Source organism: Gossypium hirsutum, chromosome A09, assembly GCF_007990345.1.
Source record: "Gossypium hirsutum isolate 1008001.06 chromosome A09, Gossypium_hirsutum_v2.1, whole genome shotgun sequence".
In the NCBI taxonomy this organism is placed as follows: Eukaryota; Viridiplantae; Streptophyta; class Magnoliopsida; order Malvales; family Malvaceae; genus Gossypium; species Gossypium hirsutum.
In genome coordinates this window covers 69,182,729-69,201,101 of record NC_053432.1, presented here as the reverse complement: position 1 = coordinate 69,201,101, position 18,373 = coordinate 69,182,729, and the positions used below count along the sequence as shown (strand labels likewise).

The 18,373-nt window shown below is 34.3% G+C and overlaps 1 protein-coding gene across 6 annotated transcripts; it reads right to left on the bottom strand.

Moving 5' to 3' along the window:
* Nucleotides 1–271: 271 nt before the first annotated feature.
* On the bottom strand, nt 272–17,754 carry LOC107889340 (xanthine dehydrogenase 1). 6 transcript variants are annotated; one of them, XM_016813720.2, is made up of 15 exons: nt 17,637–17,743; nt 17,388–17,558; nt 10,666–10,771; nt 10,447–10,555; nt 8,413–9,918; nt 7,693–7,935; nt 7,074–7,388; nt 5,586–5,825; nt 5,025–5,309; nt 4,710–4,931; nt 3,600–3,761; nt 2,764–2,898; nt 1,930–2,166; nt 1,245–1,418; nt 272–592 (listed from the first exon to the last, which is right to left on the bottom strand). In XM_016813720.2, the coding sequence occupies exons 2-15, from the start codon at nt 17,521–17,523 to the stop codon at nt 350–352; spliced, it is 4,113 nt and encodes a 1,370-aa protein (XP_016669209.2). In that variant the 5' UTR covers nt 17,524–17,558; nt 17,637–17,743; the 3' UTR covers nt 272–349. The 6 variants fall into 6 exon arrangements, with proteins under 6 accessions (XP_016669209.2, XP_016669208.2, XP_016669210.2 ...); XM_016813719.2 differs by having other exon boundaries at nt 17,388–17,562; nt 17,637–17,741; XM_016813721.2 differs by having other exon boundaries at nt 10,666–10,765; nt 17,388–17,562; nt 17,637–17,731.
* Between the last annotated feature and the right edge of the window lie 619 nt (nt 17,755–18,373).

Here is an 18,373-nt window from a genome sequence, read left to right as displayed (position 1 = left end):
TTCAGAAAACAAAAAGATTTGATTAGCCATCCATAATTGTAATGATAATTAGCTTCAAATCTTGATAATTGGGCGGCAATCCAACTTTTTAGTTTGATTTGTCATTTTAATATGATGTTGGGCTTCAACTTCTGAAATCAGAGGCCATATTTTCTTTTGGACATGTTATAATTTATCTAACATCCTTATACGTTTTCCTTTCAATTTTAAAGAGAATTTGATTCTTTCTCTCTTCAGTTTCCATGGTTCACGCACGTTTGACACCAACATCTGATCTTAAATCCCTTAATTTCATGAATTATGCGTTCACGAAATCTCTACCCACTTTAAAGTAGAGTTACATAATTTCTCAAACACTAAGCTTTGGGTGGAAATCAGAGCTTACAAATGGTGCTGTAAATTCATCTAGACATGCCATTCTGATTCGTTCCGGTGTTGCAGGATTATCAAGCGGAAACCACCCTGTATGACCTGTTTCTGCTCTGGCAGCTAAAATGGCATCTTTGATGGCGAAGAAAACAGATGAAGCCATAAAAAACGGAGGCTCTCCAACAGCTTTCGATGAGTGAATGGCTTTTACATTTGGATTACCCTGCCCATCAGCGCATAAACACATAAACAAAAGACTTCAGATTATCTATAATTGAGTGAACTACATGGTCGTAAAGCACAAAGTTCAGCTGCAAATGGAATCAGATACATCGCACACTGATTAGTCTCTCAGTAATTATCCAAAAAAAAGAATATATATATTATACACGTATATCTCACAGCTACTCATATTCTACATGGGACACGTCCCACACTGAAAAGCCTTCAATTCCTCCTCTTCCAATCAAACTCTACAATTTATCTATGATAAATCAAATAAGCAGTCTTTTTTTTTAATCTATTTTAGTATCTGAGAAAATATAAAAAGAATTTTTAAACATTCTACTTGCATCAATAACATTGCTCCATCAATCTTCATTTTTCCTGTAAAATGGAAAATTACCATGATAGCAGCTATGTCATGGGCTGTGTAAAGTTAAACAAAGACAACTCTCACTAGTTCTACCATCCCTTTAAACATTTTTGCAAATGACTAACATCCTTACAAGAGTAAAAATTTTCTTTTAATTCCTAGTTCCCAATCTGGCTTTCAGATGAATCACTGATATGGTGTTCAGAAAGAGAACAAAAATGAACACAAACAATTTTGTATGGACACACACCACTTTAGAAGTTGTTAGGAGCAAATTTACCTTCAATAGAGAAACATTAAACTTGAACGGAACATCGTTAAGAGAAGGGATTTTGTAACTTCCAGGCCCACATGTATACAAGCAGCCAGGTGGAATCCATTTATGAGCTGCATCACCCCACTTAAGTTCTTCCAAGGCAACCCAACCCAGACCTTGCATAAATGCTCCTTCAACCTGCGCCAAGAAATCAACATGTTAAAACATTAGCTGGTCAATAAGAAAAACTTAAAGGCTGGAAGTCAATGACCAGTAATTAAACAAATAAAGGGGGAAATAACATATATGAGTTTTAGTTAACAAATTCCTTTTATTGTTTCTTGTTTTGAAGAGGGACTCAATGCTACTAGCTATTACTAGAACACCATGTTCACATTAACCTGCTTTGGGAGACACAGTATGACTACTTTTCTAATAAAGGAAGCACATAAAACACCATTCTCATTGCTTCTATGTTCCATCCATCTCTGAACCAATATTTCTTCGCTTTATACATGTATAAATACAATCATATGCTAGTATGTTTAAGTTACTTCTTGAAAACTATATTTGTAATATGACATAAACATTCAGAATCTCAGAACAATTACATATCCAAGAAAAGCTAAAGAGACAGTCATATTAAGCTCTTTCATGGTGAATAAACATTTCAATTTGAAAAGTATGATAAAGAAGCAAAGGAATAAACCTGGCCAACATCAATTGCTGGATTGAGAGAATATCCTAGATCCATGAAAACATTTGCGGTTCTAGTGAGGAAATCTCCAGTCAATGTATCAATTTCAACCTCAGCGAATGCAGCTCCATAGGTAAAATAACTGAACGGCTTTCCTTTACCGGTGCTCCAATCAAAGCCAATATTAGGCGTGATATAAAATCCATGGGCAGAAAGGTCTATTCGCTCCAAGTAAGATGCAGTGACCAGCTAGGCAAAATTAAAAGAAAACCAAAGCATGTCACAAACATTAACTTATGTTTCTTTACTAAATAGACATCAAATATCGACTACCATCACTTAACCAAATAACTGCATCATCAAACTCCCCTAAGCTCAGTCAAATAAGCCTTAATTAACTGATTTTTTTTTAAATGCCAATGCCCTCAAATTGAAAACATACGCATCAATATGAGAAAGTAAGTGATTTGTGGAATGAAAAGTAGAAGACCAAAATCTAAAATTTGTTATCTCAACTTTCCCTACAAAATAAACCATTCTGGATAAGTAGTTCCAGCTTAACATTTGGTCTGAAAAACTACGGAATCGACTAAATTATATCAAAGATAACGAGTATCAATCATACTAAAGCCCATTTTATTAACTTTGTGATAGTACAATTTACTTACAAAATACAGCAAAAGGAAAGGAACCTATCAACTTTGGCCACAACCTTCATAAATGCTTACCACTATTCAATGGGAGAAGGCTGGGAAGAAGTTCTAAAGAAAATAAATTATTCTTTAAAACAGTAGCGTAGACAATAGTATGCAGTAATTTATATGAAAAATGCAGAAAAGACAATACCTCAGCAAAAGAACCAAAATTACGCTGAGAAGCAATTGGTTCCATACGTGCCTTTATCTGCTCACATGCATCCAAAGCTGCAGCGGCATACATATCAGAACTAGCAGAAGCTGCTGTTGGAGAAGCATTAGGAACCTATCCAGCATAAGACAGATGCAACAAGAAATTAGAAAATAGTATACTATGGAAATGGTTATCAATGTTCACAAGACAGGTGACTAACATAAACAGAAGTTAATATCATCTAATGACAAGAGAACACAGTTCTCGACTTAAGCCAATCTTTTATGTATTCCTGGAATTACTGATAATGCAAGCTTTAGGCTGCCAGACTAGTTTGTTACATTTATTTGTAACCCACACATCAATATACCATTTCATGTTTCAACAATAAAATTGAAGATTAAATATATCTGCAGTTGATGATAACGAGGCAAAGATGTCATGGATCAACAGAAATGTATCCTTGAATATTTGAAACAGGGAAACTATTAGAAATCTCTCTTCATGTTAGGGTTCAGTTAAAACTTCTATCATCAAATTTTAGGTGACATCATTGACCTTTCAAATACATCTGTGATTTTGAGTGTCATGAACACTGAAATGGTATGCTTTATAAATTGGTTTAGATTCAGTCTTAGTAACTTCTTATTTCATGGTTCTGTTATCATCTAGCTGAGGCCAAGGACCCATGAAAGGCTGCCACATAAACGTAAATTAAAAATTTGTGAAGACAGCCAAGATAATTCTGCAATGTTTCCCCTGGGGTTAGCAAATGGTAATTCAGGTAAATATAAAAAAGAAAGAACTGCAATGTTGCAGACTTAGCTTTCTACCTTGTCAGTACTTGTCTCTGATATAAAGACTGAACTGAGAGGGATATTGAAGGCAGATGCAGCAACTTGAGCAACTTTTGTATGCAAACCTTGCCCCATCTCAACACCTCCATGTGTAACTAAAACAGTTCCATCAGTGTACACATTAACAAGAGCTCCCGCCTACAGTGATTGGAAACATATTTACACAATAAAAATTCATGATCATTGAGATAACAACATGATTCTGAAAGAAATACATAGTGATAGGCCATACTTTACATAGCAAACACATTGTTTCTTTCATATTATGTACATGTATAACCTTTCTTTATTTTATATATTGTTTACTTTTAAGCAGAAAATTGTATTGATCTTGACGGGCAACAGAAATACATGCATGTTATCATATGCCTGAAATATCTAAAGTTGAAATCGGAATTCAGGACCCCAACCATATTTGATACCACTCCAAGAAAAACTATGCAACTAATAAAGAAATTATAAGAATAAATTTTGAGATGCTGCAGTACACATAAATTCCTAGCTACATGTATTGAAGTGGTGATTAAGAGAATCTCACATCTTTTAAATCTGGGATCACATAAATATAACAAGAGCCTCTGCCCGCTGCCATTAGGTTCTAGGTTAGATGCCTATCCTAAAAATTTAAAACATATAGAAAAATAGTTGAAACCAAGAGTGACTGAGGAACGAGCCATAGCAGCAGAGCTTGAAAGTTAGCAAAGTCATTCACTAGGTTAAAGTACTGTAAAACCAAAAATCATGATTGATTCTTGATCCCCTAGAAACAGAAAATTAGGAGACAAATGGTTGAGGGGCAAGGTTAGACTTGTGATGAATCAGGTAGCAGCAGATATACTCATGATTCATGCAACAGGGACACATATATTGTATGGTCCAGGATAAATGAATCTATTAGAAAGAGGCTCAAAATGTGCTTTACTTGGCCTCATGTATGCCTGCTCCCTGCTATGCATTAGCTGTAGAGGAACTACACGCATATTATTCCTAGGAAGATATCAATAAAACAAATATAGCCCACAAAAAAAAATTGTAGACGCAATCTGTACATAAAGACAACCCTAAATAGGAAGTTTCAAATGTTACCTGATTCATAAACTTAGTTGTAAAGGATATGCCAAATTTCGTTGGAATCATAGCAATACCACGCTTCTTCCACCGATTATGAAGATTAAATTCATCAACTTCTTCTCGAACCTTCAGAAAGTCGCAAGATACTTTCAGCTCATTCCAGATCTGAGCCAGAGTACAGTGTTCTAATTGTTGACCATAATGCAATATTGATCCTTCACCTTGAAAGTTAATCTCCTGATACAATTTCCAATAATGAGTCATTAATATCTTCTTTTTTTTTAACTGCGCCATGATTGAGTAATAAAGCAACATAAATATAAAACTTACCCTAATCTCTTCTGGACTCTTTTTAAGTTCTAAAGCAATTCTTTGAATCCAATTCTCAGCTATAAGCATACCTTGAGGACCACCAAATCCTCGGAATGCAGTGTTACTTGGAAAATTAGTGAAGCAAACACTTCCAAAAATTCTGACATTTGGTATCTCATAGACATTGTCTGAGTGAAACATAGCACGCTCAAGTACCGCAAGGGACAGATCCAGTGAATTTCCAGCGTTATTGTAGATTTCAAGATCCAAAGCCAGGACCTTTCCCTTATTTGTAAATCCAACCTAGATGAAGTAATTTTAATCTACCGTTAAGCTATGAGATCATAAACATAAAGTCAAGTACAGAAACGTGCAAATAAAATGAGTGCAACTGGTGGAATTCACCTGGGTTGTGTAAACAACTATAATCTATTCAAAGATTGCACAAGGCCAAAAGGCTTTTTCACTTCCTCTTATTTTCACAATTAAAAGATTTAAACACAAACCATAAAAATAAAATAAAATAAAATTTAAAAAAAAAAGAAGAAAAATAAATATACCAAACTAAGTGGTCAGTACCTTGTACTTTCCGAGAAAGCTATGGCGCTGGCCCGTTGTAATCATGTCTATATCTCTATCTAGTGTTAATTTCACGGGTCTATTCATCAGATAAGATGGCACAGCCGCAGCAGCAGCAAGGAAAGCTGATCTAGTCTCCTTTCCACCAAATCCACCACCAATCCTTTTAGTTTTACAAACTACTTTAGACATAGGAAGACCGAGAACATGAGAAACATATTTCTGGTGCTTCTGAGGGGCCTACACATAAATAATGACAAAATCACACTATATCCCAAAATATAATAAAAAAGATGTAAAGAGAAGCCATAATTTAAAGAATTTAGTAGACAAAGAACATGAAAAAGCATCCTTGACGCAGGAGCTTAATTTTATAATGTTTTATTTTATTATTTCACTATATTTCATAATATTTAGTTTAAAGTATTAGATATCATTTTTGGACAGCTAGGATTATTATTTCTAGGGGGTTAAGTCTAGGATTAATAATAAAGCTTTATTTGCAAGAAAGTCTAATATATATATGCCGTAACAGATTTCCAGCAACAACTTTTCTGATTATTATTTTTGAATTAATAAAGAAACCTAGAGGTTTTCTATAACGCTAAGTTTTCTGGAGTTTCAACTTGTTTCCTACTTGTTTGTTCAGCCTAATACCATTGATTCTCGGCTGTTTTTTTCCCCCCTCAAACCACATCAATCCTACTTACCTTTTAGGTTAGGAAACAATATGAGCAGAACCCACATGCACATAATGAACACAATGGGGAAAGAAAATACAAATAAACAAAGGAAACTAAATAAGACAAGCATATCAAAGAGAAAAATTACAAGCCTGGTATTGGATCCTCTATCCAAAGAGTTACTACAGCAGTATGGCCTTTAGTTAAAGTATGGTTCTGAAATAACATTGCTGCTTTGAAACTCTGGAAAGCCTCTGATGTCATCATAAGCATTCCTAGATTCTACCAAGTTTTATATCTTGAATTAATTGGCTCAAAAACACGTTGAGGAGAATTACTGGTTTTGTTTTGGTACATAATTACTGGTTTTATGAGTCACTTCATATGCACAACAGTTGCAATCAACATTACTGAGTTTAGAAATGCTGAGTGCTGAATAAAAGGTAGTGATCAATCAACAATATCCCTGCATAGAGATGGGAGAACTGGTTCATACTTTAAAATGCCCTAACTACGGTACATGCTATAGTACATGCTATATAATATGTCATTTTTGAACTTCTCACCTATTATTTATCCACATTTCCAGCACATAAGAATTCCCAGTTATTTCATGAAAAATGAAATAGCAGAACATTTCTAATAATCTAATTGGTAACTGTCAAAAGTGGAATACTGAATTTTATAAATAATTTGAGTCAAGAAAGAGACTCTATGCTTTATCAATTTTTATCTAATTCAATCAAATCAAGACAGATGAATAAAGAAATATAACCAACGAAATTATAAGTTTTGGTATTCTTACTTGAGTCGATGAAATCATATGAACTTCATTACCACTGTCCAGAGTCCAAATTAAGCTGCTATGTGGCTCCAAATAGAAGTGTTCTTGACCACCCACTTGAACCTTCCCCTCTATGATCATTTCACATTGATCTGACTGGAAACAGAGATCTACATCCCCTTTTTTCATACACTTCTGTGAGTTGGGATGAAAACTTTCTGCTCTGACTGCATCCTCTATTGACAAGATTGCTGGGAGCTCTTCATACTCCACATGAACTTTTCTTGCTGCTAGTTTTGCATTCTCATGGGTTTCAGCCACAACAATTCCTATAACCTGTATAAATTATAAAAGCAGTTTGAATGCGATGTGTTTAAAAAACAAACCAAACAATTCAGTTGGCTCTCCTCAGATTAGTATGAGTTGATTATTGAAGTCTAGCCTAAGAGTTATCTCAAGCTTCCACTGGTACTGCATGGATGTCACATCTGATGTACCTTTAGTAGTGAAAGGCTAAAGGTTGGTTTCAGCTGCTTTCTCAAGCACATAAGGAAACCTGCCTCTATCCTCTCAAGGTTTGTGAAGGATTGCCATGAAGAATTATTAAACAAAATAAGTTGTATTCAATAAGCTCTTTTACCTGCCCCACACAAGTGACAAATTCTGAAGCAAATAGCTCCTCATCCAAGACAACTGGTCCAATTTTATTACTACCAGGAACATCCTTGGCAAAGAAGATGCCAGCAAATCCGGGTGAAGCCTTGGCACCCGAATCATCTATGGATAATATTCGAGCATGAGGCTTTTTGCTCAAAACTAATGCTGCATGCAAACCATTAGGAGGCATTGGTGAGTCATCAGCATATTCTGCCTCTCCAGTAACCTTATGACATGATACCATGAACACTGTCACGAAGATAATGCTGGAGATAAAACTCGGTGAAAAGTAAGAATCAAAAGCACTTAGTCAATATCTGTTAAAAATTTAAGACCTAGTCAGAAGATGTATAACAGCAGGAGAGAGTACTATGCAATATGTTGCTAATGATGTGTCCAGGTGGTCTAATACAAAAAAAATAAAGAGAGCACAGGAACCAAATAGAGCTTGGCACAGTAAAATTTGATTTTGTCAGCCATCGTCCACTACAAGAAAAAAAATTCATACGCATAGGTTTAAGAATGCAAACATCAACAGTAGGGTACACACATGTGATCAGTAACAAAACATCAGAAACTACCATAATTCTAAAAGAAAAAATAACCAGAACCCTTCATTTTGAACTCTCCACTTAAAATTGGTTTAAACAACCTTGAAACCACTAACCCAGTAGTAAGAAGTATAGCTTGTGAATTTGCATACCTGAAGCCTGGATGATAGATGAACCTCAGGTGAACCTACAGATGTTCCATGTTTCCTGATTTCATAGTCCTGACTTGCAACTAGTGGTGGGCGGTGAAATGACTTTATAGCTGACAAATCTGATAATGATACACTTTCCTTAATGGATTTCTTTCCCTCAATTTGATGTGAAACCCAAAGGAAAAATTTAAAGAAGAAGCTAAGGGTCAAAGATTTTCGAAACTCCACCATCCCACCAGGAGCATCTTCCTTGAGCACAATATCAGTTCGTAAGACATTCAAAGCACCCTGTAGCACATCCTGGTTCCATTTCTTTCCAATTAAAAATTCTTTTGTTTTAATTGCACATAAAGAGAGTGGTGCCACCCCGCCATAAGCAACTGATGCATCTGAAATAACCCATTCTTCACTTTTCTCCTGCAGACAGACACGCATTCCAGCATTCACAATGGCAATATCATCATCCCTTCTATGTGCCTGTTTAAATTCTTTGACATATTCAAAGGGCCTAGTCCAAGGTAAGAATATTGACAATAATATTTCGTTACTGGTCAAATCCACTTTACGGTAGCCAAGGAAGAAATTTTCTGCCAGAGTGGTTCTAATATTTCCATTGTAGTCAATGATTCGAAATTTTGCTCTAGCGGCAATCCAAAGTGGGTTTAAGTCTGAAATTGGACTAGCTGTACACACATTTCCTCCAACAGATGCAACATTTCTTATTTGAGTCCCAGCAAACCACTTCAACTGCTCAATGAAGGCTTTGCATGCTGATGTTTCATTAGCAGGACGTTGAGTTACAACCTCTCTAAATAAATTTAAGAGTTCAGTCAGTCTTACTGCAGAACCTATCTCTATTCCATCATCCTTAACATTTATAATATTGAGTTCAGGAACATGTGCAACAGAGATCAAAACTTGATATGGCATTCTCTTCAGCCTCATCTCAATACCAGCCTCAGTATTACCGACTAACAATTTAGCATTCGGGTATTTCTCCTTCAACTCAAGCACGTCTTTCACCGTTAAGGGACGGTACCATTTAAGCCCTCCCAGTCCATTCAAATTTAAAGGAGTTAATTTCCTTCGTAACAGCTCAGGAGGAAAAATAAATTCCTTGTCTGTATATGCGCTTCCATCTACCTCACTGTAAGAGATAGGTTTATATCTAGTACTACAAGTAGGTTGTTCATTGGTGCCTATATCATGTACAGCTTTTGACCCACATGAACATGGCTTACCTGTTGAAGGGCAAATAAACTCACCTTCCTGAAGGCTAAGTGAAGATATATCAGCATATAATGCCTTATTGGTTTTGGAAAAAACCTGAAATGCATCAACAATCGGTCTGTAACCAGTACAACGACATAAGTTTCCAGCAAGAGATTCTTCAATTTGCTTTTCATTAGGAGGTGTTTCACTAGACCGCAATAATGCATACAATGACATGATAAATCCAGGGGTGCAAAATCCACATTGGGAGCCGTGAGAACGTGCCAATGATTCCTGCAGAAATCCATGAAAGTCACAATGAAATAGCTGAACATTCTTCCCTTTAAGGATTCTAGTTGGTTTTTAAAGCTCATCTCTTAAGTTCCAATAATTTGAACCAGACATACTTTAATTCCCCTTATCTTTCCCATGACATTAACAATATTTTCATCAAGCTAAGTTTTAGGAAAAAACGGAATTTAGAAGCATCATTGCCATATATTACATCTAATTAGACACCAGATGAATTAGGAACATGGAAGTTTTACATACGCTCATGTTATGCAATCAGCAATCTTGATTACAAAAGAAAAGTTAAACTTGATGAAGAATTGTATAGTGTACCCAAAACAACAGAAGAATACAAGATATTCTCTCACATATACCACAAGCAATCAAAATACCCCTTCACTCTTCAACCATGATCTACATGCCATACAAATAAAATAGAGTTCCACGAAAGATTTAAGCCAATTTCTATAAATAGAATTAAAAAGGAAGAACCATTAAGAGCAGGCCAACAGAAGAAAGAACATATATTACTTGTATGGGGTGCAAGCCACATTTGTGGTTCCCAACTCCCTCCACTGTAATAACATGCATTCCTTCGACAGAATAAAGAGGAGCCAAGCAGGCATTGACAGCATAATGCCTGAAATAAGTTTTCAAAGCATTTATCTTATATAGATTCTGAGAAATGGAGGAAAGCATTTAGTTACATCATCATAAAAATTTGGAAAGAAGGCAGATAGAAAGACTCACGTGCATTTCTTTGTCTTTCTATCGTAATGAGAAATCATCACTGTACAAGCCCCACAACCACCTTCACCGCAGCCAAGCTTCGTTCCTGTCAATCCAATGTCTTTACCTACCAAAAGAACCCGATTAGGTATTTGCTACTCTACTTTCTGGTTATAACATTAAAAAGTAAAAACACATAAAAGAGGAAGAGAGAATGAAGAGAATAAAATGAATAAGAGAAACCAGAACAGAAACTAATAACTTATGTTGAGAAAGAATATCTGGAACATCCTACTCCAGAATCTAGTCCTTACAAGTATTAAAATGTTTAATTAAACAGAATATATATATATGAGGTTCCAGAGGAAATGATATGTACATTTTCCACCAAATAATTCAGCTTCATCTTCATACTGAATCAAAGGATACTGCAAAGTTGGGAAAAAAGTGAAGACCTCAACAGGAACCAACAAACTCAGAAAACTATTAATCTACAAGAGACATAAATTAGCAGTAACTGTTGAAATATGTATATATTTTAAATTTATTTAGGTAGATAAATCTTATTTAGATAGATAAGTTTTATTCATATTCTAAGAATATTTTTATTTTATCTTTTAGTAGTTTATTAGAATAAGGGAACTATTTTCTTTTATGTTTTAGTAGTTTATTAGAATAAAAGAACTATTTTCTCTATTTAAGTTCAGTTCTTTAGTTAATAATAATAGAACAGTTTTATTAAAACCTCTCTTGAAAACTTTCATGGCATCTGAGTTAGGTTAAATCTCTAGTAACATCATGGTTAAAACAACCTTCACTGGAGATAAGAGGTCCAGCAATCAAACAGAGGAAGAAAGTTCTACCGTTGAGACAACTACCGAGAGTACAATGACTCAAGGGACAGAGGCGTCTCACCTTTCTTTTCAACTGACATCTCACAAGTTGAATGGCAAGAATTATCTGTAATGATCGCAGTCCGTAAAATTAGCAATTGATAGGCGCGACAAGCTAGGTCATTTAAAAGGAGAAGTTGAGCAACCACAGGTGGGCGATCCAAAGATGAGCAAGTGGAGGTCAAAAAATTCTATGATAATTGCGTGGCTTATTAATACCATAGAAGCATCCGTAGGTAAACCTTTTTTTTTCTCCCAACTGCTAAAGATGTTTGGGAAGCTGTGAAAGACACCTATTCAGATTTAGAAAACGCTTCACAGATTTTTAAGTTAAAAATAAAACTTTGGAAAGCTAGGTAAGGGGAAAAAGAAGTTACTCTTTATTATAACGAGATGATGTCTCTTTGGCAAGAACTGGATCAGTGTTATAATGATGAATGGGAGTATCCCGGAGATGGTGTAAAAGCTATGAAAAAGAAGAGAATGAAAGAGCTTATTTGTTTCTAGCTGGTTTAAATAAAGAATTTGATAAAGTGAGATCTCGCATTCTAGGGAAAAAACCGCTTCCAAACTTTGTGAGATTTTTTCTGAGGTTAGAAGAGAGGAGACAAAGAGAAAAGTAATGTTAAAGCCAGGGTTTGAAGCTAATGATGATAATTCTGCTCTTGTAACTATTAAAAATAATGATGATAGTGAAAAAAAGAAAAAACCTTGGTGCGATCACTGCAAAAAATATTGGCACACTCGAGAAACATGTTGGAAGCTCCATGGGAAATCGAAAAATGGAAGGAAAAAGAGTGGCAATGGTCGTGGTTCACAATCAGGAGATAGCAGAGCTTTCCAAACAACTAATGAAAATTATGAGGGCCAAAGTTCTCTTAAAGGGTCTCCATTCACTAAGGAACAATTAGAGCATCTACACAAGTTTTTTTAATCACCACAATTTCGGATGAATTCTTCTATTCCTAACTCATCCAATAATCCTTCTTCCTCTTTTGCCCAATCAGGTACTGGTTTTTCTGTTTTTTTCAATGTCAAGCCTTGTAAAACAAACACATGGATCGTTGATTCTCGAGCTAGTGATCAAATGACTAGTAGTCATTTTTTTTTTCAACTTACACACCTTGCTTAGGAAACAAAAAGATCAAAGTAGCAGATGGGCCTTTCTCGGCAATAGCCGGGAAAGGCACTGTTAAAATTTCATCTTCCTTGGTTTTACATGATGCTTTACATGTGCCAAATCTAGCTTCTAATCTCATATCGGTCGGTAAATTATCCCAATCCTTAAATTGTCATGTTATATATGACTCCTCTATGTGTAAGTTTCAGGACATGGTCTCGGGGAAGATGATTGGCAATGCTAAAGAATTTGGTGGAATTTAATTTCTTGAAGACGACCATCTAAGTCAGCCAACAACTATTTTATATTTAAATTCTGGTTCTGATTTTGATAAGGTTATGATTTGGCATTATAGGCTTGGACATCCTCAATTTTACTATTTAAGATATTTGTCACTTTAAAAATAAAAGTCCTTCATATCATTGTGAATTTTGTGAATTAGCTAAATATCATCGGTCATTCTTTCCACCTCAAAAATATAAAGCCTCCAAACCTTTTTCGTTAATTCATAGTAATGTTTAGGGACCTTCAAGAGTCTCGACTATTTCAGGAAAACGTTGGTTTGTCACATTTATTGATGATTATACTTGAATTTGTTGGGTGTTTTTATTAAAAGATACGCCTGAAGTTAAAAATGTGTTTCAGTCTTTTTATACTATGGTGAAAACACAATTTGGTGTGAATATAGAAGTATTACGGACTGACAATGGTGGGGAATTTTTTAGTGACCAATTAGGTGTTTTGTTAACCAAAATGGAATAGTCCACCAAAGTTCTTGTACAAATACACCACAACAAAATGGGATTGCAGAAAGAAAAAACCGACATCTTTTGGAAGTAACTAGAGCCTTGATGTTCACTAGTCAGGTACCACGTTATCTTTGGGGCGAAGTCTTATTAACAAGTACATATCTTATTAATAGAATGCAAACTCTAAATTATAGAACTCCTTTTCGTCTCTTTAAAGATAATTTTCCTAACTCTAAATTGATCACAGATTTATCCCTCCGAGTTTTTGGGTGTAGTGTTTTTCTTCATCTTCACAACCAAGGTAAACTAGATCCTAGAGCAAAAAAATGTGTCTTTTTTGGTTCCGCTTCTAATAAAAAGGGTTATAAATGTTATGATTCAATTGATAGGAAGATTATTGTTACCATGGATGTCACATTTGTTGAAACACAATCTTATTTTGATTCTAATCTTCAGGGAAGGAATTATACTAAGGAAGATTCTATAATTGATCATGAAAAGACTAGGAATATACAACATAGGGATTCTAATAATGAGGAAGACGAATTTATGATTAACACAGAAATTAATGATGTTAATGTTAATGAAAAAGAGTATGAAGGTGTAGAGTCTGATCATGAGAATAAAGAACAAACAAAGGAGTTAATTGTTTACTCAAGAAGAAATCGAAATCAAGAAAGTGGAATCCACCAGATTCATCACCAAGAATCCGACCCACAAAATCCTATCAAAAGTCCAGGTAAAGCTCATAATCCAGCCAATGATTTTTCTTATTTAGATACTCCAATTGCCAAAAGAAAAGGTGTTAGAAATATTGTCAAATATCCCATGTCTAACTTTGCATCCTATAAAGCCTTGTCTTCGACATTCTCAACCTTTGTTTCATGTCTCGATGCTTTACAAGTTCCTGAGTGGAAGGAGGCTATTTTAGAGGAGATGCGTGCTCTTGAAAAAAAAGGTACATGGGAAACAATGAAATTACCTGTAGGGAAAAAAACAGTGGGCTGTAAATGGGTGTCCACAACCAAATTCAAACCAGATGGATCTTTAGATAGATACAAAGCCCGGTTGGTGGCTAAAGGATACACTCAAACATACGGGATAGATTATCTTGAAACGTTTGCTCCAGTGGCCAAATTAAATTCGGTTAGAGTTCTTTTATCAATTGCTGTTAATCTTGATTGGTCTTTACAGTAGCTAGATGTGAAGAATGCTTTCCTAAATGGAAACTTGAAGAAGAAGTTTACATGGATCCTCCTCCAGGTTTTGAAGAAAAATTTGGAACTCGAGTATGTAAACTCAAGAAATCTTTGTATAGTCTAAAGTAGTCTCCTCGAGCTTGGTTTGAACGATTCACTCAAATTGTTAAAAAACAAGCTTACTCAAAAGGGTAAGCTGATCACACAATGTTCTATCGACATTCACAAAAAGGTAGAATAGCAGTTATTATAGTTTATGTCGATAATATCATTCTTACATGAGATGATGTGGATGAAATAAAGTGTCTCAAGGAGCATCTAGCATTGGAGTTTGAAATCAAAGACTTGGGTCCTTTGAAATACTTTCTTAGAATGGAAGTCGCTCAATCAAAAAAAGGTCTTGCGGACTCTCAGAAAAAATATGTGATTGATCGTTTAAAAGAGGCTGGGATGAGTGGTTGCCACCCAGCTCACACACCAATTGATCCAAATGTAAAATTCGGAAATAAAGAAGGTCGATTAGTTGATAAAAGGCAGTACCAAAGATTAGTTGGTAAATTAATTTACTTATCACATACAAGGCCAGACATAGCTTTTACAGTGAGCTTAGTGAGTCAATTTATGCACTCCCCAATGGAAGAACATGAAGAAGCAGTGTTTCGAATTCTAAGATACTGAATAGTTCACCTGGAAAGGGCTTATTCTTTAAGAAATCCGAACAAAAAGGAATTGAAGCTTATACAAATGCAGATTGGACAGGCTCAATAACAGATATAAGATCTACATCAGGATACTGTACATTTGTTTGAGGAAACCTTATGACTTGGTGAAGCAAAAAACAAAGTGTTGTAGCAAGAAGAAGTGCAGAGGTTGAGTTTAAATCAATGGCTCAAGGAATTTGTGAAACGATTTGGTTAAAAAGAATTATGGAAGAGCTGAGGAAACCAATAACTTCACCAATGAAGTTGTACTGTGATAGCAAAGCTGCCATTAGTATTGCTCACAACCCAGTCCAACATGACAGAACTAAACATGTTGAGATTAATAGACACTTTATCAAGGAAAAGATTGAAGAAGGCCAAGCGTGCATGCCGTTTGTTCCTTCAAAACAACAGATTGCTGACATACTTACCAAAGGACTCTCTAAGACAAGGTTTGATTTTCTTGTAAGCAAGTTGGGCATGATTGATATATATGCACCAACTTGAGGGAGGGTGTTGAAATATGTATATATTTTAAATTTATTTAGCTAGATAAATCTTATTTAGGTAAATAAGTTTTATTCATATTCTAGGAATATTTTTATTTTATCTTTTAGTAGTTTATTAGAATAAGAGAACTATTTTCTTTTATGTTTTATTAAAACCTCTCTTGAAAACTTTTAGTAACCACTAACCAAAGATATAACTCAGATGATATACTTCCTCAATGAAAAGGAATTATGCAAAGTAATTTAAGGTTCTAAAGTAAACTGTTTTTACAGTCCCATAACCATCAAAAGAACCAAATTAACCATTAGAAAAAGTGTAAAAGTTGAAATGTAAAAATGGAGAACCATATATATATCTCAAATTAAATAACCATTAAAATTCAGAACACTAAGCTCTCTGCCTAAAGAAAAATCTGTTAGAAGGCAATTTGCAAAATATTAGAAGCTTCTGACACAGCAAGCAGAACATAATGGAAAGGTAGGATTAACTTGAGCTATTAAGTCAGTTTATAAGATAAGTAAAAGAATCTCGCAATTAATCCCATAAATAAGTCTTCCATGTATTTTGTTATTCCAGAATGATATATCCCTCCAGCACCCCAACAATATCAGCATGGTGAACAAGACATAATCTTCCCTATAAAATAGGTGATGAATTGAAAGTATACATAGTGAAACACTTTATAGACAACTTGAGTAACAGGTACAGTTGATGAAAAAGAAGAAAAATGTCCTAGCAGATTCTTTTAGCTTGCAGGTAACTAAAGATTCAAAGAATATTCTCATTTTAATATCCATCTCTCTCACTCCAGTTTATAGGCAATCAAACATTTTCATGAACCTAATCAAGATTTCGACTGAAAAGTAACGAGAAAGACTGATTAGTTAATTAACTGGTGAATCCAAGTTACCCTAGATGCGCAAATTAGAAAAATGTAAAAATGTAATCGAGGTTTCTACGATTCTTGTTCAATCCATGGACTTGGAAACCAGAACTTGATTCAAAGAGAAATCTAGTTCTTATAAAAGAAACTAGCAGACCGATGAACTAAGCACTACGCCCTACCTATCTTATGACTAACTATAGAATTAATTATAGTTTTCTGAACTAATTTTTCTTTTCTTTTCTTTCAGTTTTCTCTGATTTCTTGAAAACTAACAACACGCCATGAAATGAAACGAAGTTCAATATCTTTAACTTATCGGTTTGGACCCAAAAGTTTTAAACTTCAATTCCTATTTCCAGTATCTCCAGAAAAGGTAAATAAAGTTCAGTACTGCAATAACGCAATCCAAATTCATGATGCTTCCAATAAGGCTAACATAGAAGTAGTAAGCTTAAATAAGCTCCACCCACTCTCAAATAACCGGGGGGGGGGGGGTGGAGAGAACTTCAGCAAACGAAAAACACAAAAAACTGAAGTAAGTTTGAACCCAAACTTGAAGTGAGCTGAGCTTGCAAGATTGAGAGGAAGAAAAAGAGAGAGAAAAAAAAAAGCTTTCCGATTCTTTTCTCCGATGATACTTCCAAGGAAAACCAAAAAAAAAAAAATCGAACAAAAATATTATTACCTCTGAGGTACTCCAGCAGAGTCAAGTGAGCCAATCCATCAGGCAACACTTTGCGGACTCCATTAACGTATACGATAGCCTCCTTGAATTCCTCCCCAATCTGCCCCATTTCTTCTTCCTTCTTCAAAGACCCCATTTTGATAAGGATGTAAAACCAGAAATAAATCAGCCCTGCCTAAGATCGAAAGTTCAAAATATTAATCGGGTTCAAGTGTTCAATTGAAATGATTGATTGTCAAAACATACAACCTCTTCGGTTAACTGGACCGAGACGTACTCCTTTTAGATGTGTATTGACGTCAACTTAATCCGAGGAAGATTCTCCCTGTATATTTTATTATTAACATCCATTTTACATTCTGTCCTTGTAAGTTTTTCAGACTTATATTATTATATAAAAATAATTTATATTATATATAAAATTATTGTTTATTGTTTGAGTGATGTGATAAGTTAAATTAATTCAGGTGATTAATATTATTATAAATAATTTTTATATTTAAATAAAACAATTAAAAATTATTATTTGGATATAAGTGTAAGATCGTTGATATAATTTTATAAATATATTTTTAATATAAAATATTTTCATTCACCATGATGTATTAAATCTAATATTTTTTATTTCCATTTGAAAATATTTCAATTTAATAAACATTAAAAAAATCATAAAAAATATCTCAACAAAATTTAAAAACTTCAAAATAATAAATTCAAAATAATTTAATTTTTATTTCTTTATTTATATTTAAAATATTCTTCCTCCAATAGTTGGCTTTTGATGGCTTTTGATGGGTTCATAATTTGTATCAAATTGTAAAATAAAAATTTGAAGGTTAAAATATATTCTAAATTTATAAACTTTATATATTTAGAATTTAATTTCTTACTTTTATTTTCAAGAAGTCTATCTCTCTACTCTTTGAATTTAAAAATTTAGGTCTAATAGTTATTATCATAAAAATTCTTCTATAGATTCATTAAAA